At 33.1% G+C, this 5301-nt stretch overlaps 1 protein-coding gene across 1 annotated transcript in view; it reads right to left on the bottom strand.

Moving 5' to 3' along the window:
* LOC111087936 overlaps nucleotides 1-4313 on the bottom strand; it is a 31768-nt gene extending 27455 nt beyond the window's left edge. Inside the window, exons 1-3 of the mRNA XM_022396407.1 lie at nucleotides 4099-4313; nucleotides 2074-2113; nucleotides 1079-1180 (exon numbers count right to left, since the gene is read on the bottom strand). Of these exons, the coding sequence (XP_022252115.1) occupies nucleotides 1079-1144 (66 nt within the window). The 5' untranslated portion in view covers nucleotides 1145-1180; nucleotides 2074-2113; nucleotides 4099-4313. The remainder of the gene's footprint in view (nucleotides 1-1078; nucleotides 1181-2073; nucleotides 2114-4098) is intronic.
* Between the last annotated feature and the right edge of the window lie 988 nt (nucleotides 4314-5301).

Genomic DNA, 5301 nt, shown 5'->3' with positions numbered 1-5301 from the left:
ACAACTACTAAACTGGTATATGTTATACTTTAAGCTGAGGTTATAATAAGATGAATACACTCTACTGACACACTTCACAACTACTAAACTGGTATATGTTATACTTTAAGCTGAGGTTATAATAAGATGAATACACTCTACTGACACACTTCACAACAACTAGTAAACTGGTATATGTTATACTTTAAGTTGAGGTTATAATAAGATGAATACACTCTACTGACACACTTCACAACAACTAGTAAACTGGTATATGTTATACTTTAAGTTGAGGTTATAATAAGATTCACAACAACTAGTAAACTGGTATATGTTATACTTTAAGCTGAGGTTATAATAAGAATTCACAACAACTAGTAAACTGGTATATGTTATACTTTAAGCTGAGGTTATAATAAGATTCACAACAACTAGTAAAGTGGTATATGTTATATGCTTCTAGCTGCCACATACAAGTCTGCATGTTTTTGAAATGGGTATCAGGACATTTTTATTAGTAGCTTTACTGGTTCTTTGTTAATACCTCTCCTGAAACTAGGAACTACACTTTCTATGTCAGTCACTTTTCAGTTTTTTTTCCTGTGCAAGTCATGTTTCACAAATCTAGGAAAAAAATGAGAACCAGGCTTTATGCCTCAAACGACAAAATGTGGCCATAAGGAGGGAAAGGAATCTGGTGAGCTTTTAAAAGCTTGTAAATATAACCTGACAACTTCTACTAAAATATGCTTGTTCTTTAAAGATAAAAAAAAAACAACGTAAAGATATATATATATATAAATACAATTGCTAAAGTAACAAAAAGAGTGTATTTATACTATTTGTTTTATCATCCATCATCAACCATAAATTATAAAGTTAGACTTTAAAAGGCCTAATTTTATCATGCCAACACATGGATTAGCAACCTAAAAACACTAACCCCACACCAGTTTTAGTAGATAAATCACAGAAGAGCAGTTTCATGCAAATTCTAAGTATTCTGCTTATTGAAATGAAACATTCTCATAGACTTTTGGTTAATGACAATTGGACAAATATGGATCCAGTGGCTTTGGTTAGTAACATCTCCTCTTACTTGAAAACCATCGTGACAATCTTTCGGTTTTTTCTTTGGTGGTTGATAATCTCGGCAATCTCCCATAACGGAATCCAACCACGTTTCTCGGCCAAGTACAATCTATGTATGGTATGTAATTTAACATGCACCTGTGAACTAGCCATATGATAACACTAACAATGCTAGATATCATAAAACTAATTAATTTTCAAGGATGAGCTGAAACAAAAGGGTTAACTGCAATGGATAGAGATCGCAGGGTCAATTACCAGAAAACTAAGTGCTCCATTAACAACTACATCCATTTCACAGATATAAGGGTTAGCAAGTGTGATTATCTGATGTTTATTGTATACAACAATTCTTTTATGAAGTGTAACTGACTACAGTCTAATATAGCTCTCCATGACGTAATACAAAATCAAACATCTCGGACTATATAGTCCAGTTGTTTAACCCATTTGTCCAGAACTGAACCACCTTGATCAGTTTTGTAACTCAGTAAAATCTATTGCAGTGGATCCAATTTATTTTTTTTGGGTGTGTGTGTAAACCATCTAAGTAATGACCCGTGTTTATGGGAAATTACTAATATCAATATATACAAAGTACAAAATCAAACTTTCCAGCTTTTGTTTTGTTCCTCATAACCCTCTGGCTCTTACTTATTACAGTTGATGTATGAACTCTATGTGCTATGTCATTTTGTTCAGATATTTTGTACAAATTAGGTTCGACACTAACATAATACTGTTTTATGAAAATACAAATATGATAACCATTATTCCATTTAAGTGGGCAAAGTCAGCCGTCTCTCTTATTTTTTACATTTAACCATTAACCAAGTAATCTGCTTCATATTTCAAGTTTCCCCCTAATGAGAATAAACAAATCTTAGTTGAGTCTACCATCTACTCAATAACAAGATGATCATAAACTTGTTATATAAATGGAATCCACGTACATTAGGAGCAAGTCTACAACGACATATATAAATATTAAAAAAAACTTACCTTAACTCCCTAAACCACCACCACTTGAACTTTTCAACAGCTACAAAAAAAAATAAAAAAATTTAACTTTCAGTCTACGATCGTGTAAAAATATTTACCCGGTGCTCTTAGAAGGTAACTACAAAGAAAAATTAGTTAATTCAGAATCCAAGTTGGAATATTACGAATTGTGTTTATAACATGGGATTTATCACGTGATTTTTGGTATATGGAAATCATACACGATGAGTGATATTTATGCTAACAAATGGCAAAGAACAACTTAGGAAGATTTAACAAGAATTCACTGTGTGTAAATGATGTTTCAAGCTGATCGTACATAGAAAAGTAACTAAAAGTTCCAAGGACTTTCAAAAAATTACCAAGCTTCTATTGTAAACACAAGTCTTGTGAGGGTTCTGTAGAAACATTTACAATTAAGAACAGGCATACTTTGTACGGTTGACGGGCCAACTGGCCTTTCGTTCTCCACTTTTTCCTTTTAAAAGTCTAAAACAAAATTCACCTGAAAATGTACCGTTAAGTATATTTTTTTAGTAATTGATTGTACATATTTTACTTTGCATATAGTTAGAATGTGCACAAGAGAAAAATACAATTTAATTTGTCATAGGTCATTGAAAAAATTTACATCATAGCATAAGTACCAGCTTCGAAGTAAGTTGTTTATCGAATGTTTGGACATTTTGATTTTTCCTATACTGTTAAAAATTCTTTTACAGCATTACAATATTAGACAATAACTAATTGTAAAAAGAGCAACCTGATATACTTAATTTAAACTTTCAGTAAAATAACTTAAAACAGTTACATTTCCATTCATAACACTTTATTACTTCCAAGCATGAGGTTTAGTTCAAGAAGATAACACATTTTTCTTTTGTTCTAAATTTAGGCAAGCATCATAACTTGTACCTAAATTAAGTATACATAACTTTATATAGCTAATTTAGCTGTATTAAGAAATCTTAATGATTTCAGGAACTCTGGGTACTTTATTCTGATATGTATGACAAAATAGAAGACTTTCACAACAAAACAAGAAACTGAAAAATTCTATGTTGCTGCTAATGTGTTGAGAAATTATACCTTTCATAATTGTCATGTAAAGAAAATACAGTTGGCAATTTTTATACTATTCTTAAGACTTTTTTTTATGGAATAATGAAAGTCAGTAACGTAAAAAATAGGAATATCATAAGGACAACCAATTACAGTAAGTAGCCTAACAGTGTAAGTTCAGAAAAACACAAGTGACTTATTAATGCATAATAAAAATATAAAACGTTTGTTAACTCTCCTGATACACTCAGTTTATAACACAATACAAGGCCTTCAAGTAGCCTTTACACATGGAATACGTTTCCACATTTCTTCATGAGTATACAAATGTTGTCAAACTTGTTTCCCGTCTTAATTGCAACATTAATAATTTAAAAAATATCTTACAGCCCTGACATTAATATTAAAAATTGTCACCGGTGTAATATAAAATTATTCAACAGAGGAAGAAACTAAATGTTCTTGTTGCTCACCTTAGTTATAAATCCACCTATATTATTCATTACGTCCGCTTAAATACAAAACGCTTGATATGACACAGTGATAAAAATTAATAACAATTTAACTTGTATCAAAATAGATACATGGAAATAATTTAATATTTGTATTATTTTCAACATGTATGACTATTTGTATCGTTTCATAAATCATTTTTATGGTTAATTACATATAATTATATATATTTCAGTATTAAAAGCTGACGAAGGAAGTAGTATCTTTTAGAAGAGTAACAATATTTATTCATTCTTTCTGCCATTAATATCAGATACCCTTACTACTTAGCGAGTTTTATACGTAAAAACAAATTTACTTTTTTCGAAACACTACTCATTATTTAAGTTTTCATATCATCTTCGTTATAAAAAAAACAACATTCTTTTTGAGTTGCCGAGTGATTAGGTTTCTAGCATTTTAACTCTACTACAAAGACAGTTTAATATGTGTGTCAAACGAACCACGTACCTTTCCCTTTATCCAAATACTGCCACGACGGCCATTAGCGCTAGCAGACTGTTTTCACTTGATATAGGCTTAGGTTCCAGTACACGAGATAGCCAGCTGATTGTCAGAAGGTACAGGTATTTTTAGTTACAGCAAGCCTACGTATTCTTAAAAGCTTGATGCTGAGACGAAAACGTGGTCGCGCGCGTGGTATACACATCACGAGCCTACATTTGCACGCACCAACCCAGCACATGCAATCGATCGTCTGGGCCGTGCTACGATTAGGAAAGTATACACGGCGTCTAAACAGCAAATGACGTTGCAAAGGAGTTGGAAAATATAGGGCAAGTTGGTCGTTTGTTTAGGATATTCGCGCAAACCTACGTAATGGCTATCTGTTCTTAATTATAAAGAGATACACTAGAGGGAAAACAGCTAGTCAACATCACCCATCGCCAATTTTAGGGCTACTCTTGTCTGACAGAATAGTGTTATTTGACCTCCCAACCTTTTAACGCGACCATGATCCAACAGTGCGAAGCGCAACCCACCCCCTTTTAGCGGTAACGGGACACGAACCATGGATCCGTACATCCACAGACCGGCACACTAACCATTGGGCACCGAATGGTCTCTTATAAATAATAATTTATGCAGAGGATTAAACTAATTAAATAATGAGCCTATATCTATATAATAACATTCAGTGTTTGTCCGTATGTCACTCAGCTCCTTTTAAACCGTTGGTCGTACAGACATGTAAAAAGTGGTACCAAACGAATCGTCGCGGTTTGAACAAAGGTAAAATTTTTTACCCCACCCCTTGAGGAACCCGGAGATTTCCCGAAAACACCTTCTCCTAAACTGTTGGACTCAAACTTCTAAATGGTGCGAAACGAATCGTCTCGGTCCAGAGATTTGCACAAAGGTAAACTTTTCACCCAGGCCCTTTAGAGAACCCGCTTATTTCACGAAATCACTTTTGTGGGAATTCCCAAAAAGCGGACCCAAAACTTGGCATTGATTTACATTACAACATGTAAATAAGTAAGCCTACTAATTACCTTTTGTAACTTGGTTTTAAAGAAATTAAATTTGCATTATAGTAAATGTGGGCCATAGGCTAGTACCTTACAATAAAATTAATTCTGTTGCGTCATCGAGGTCACGTGACTGGTGTGGCGCCCTCTAGTTTCTAGAACTATCTTGTTACTTCAGGAA

This window comes from Limulus polyphemus, unplaced genomic scaffold, assembly GCF_000517525.1.
Source record: "Limulus polyphemus unplaced genomic scaffold, Limulus_polyphemus-2.1.2 Scaffold2875, whole genome shotgun sequence".
Classification (NCBI taxonomy): domain Eukaryota; kingdom Metazoa; phylum Arthropoda; class Merostomata; order Xiphosura; family Limulidae; genus Limulus; species Limulus polyphemus.
This window is presented reverse-complemented; position numbering and strand designations above follow the sequence as displayed.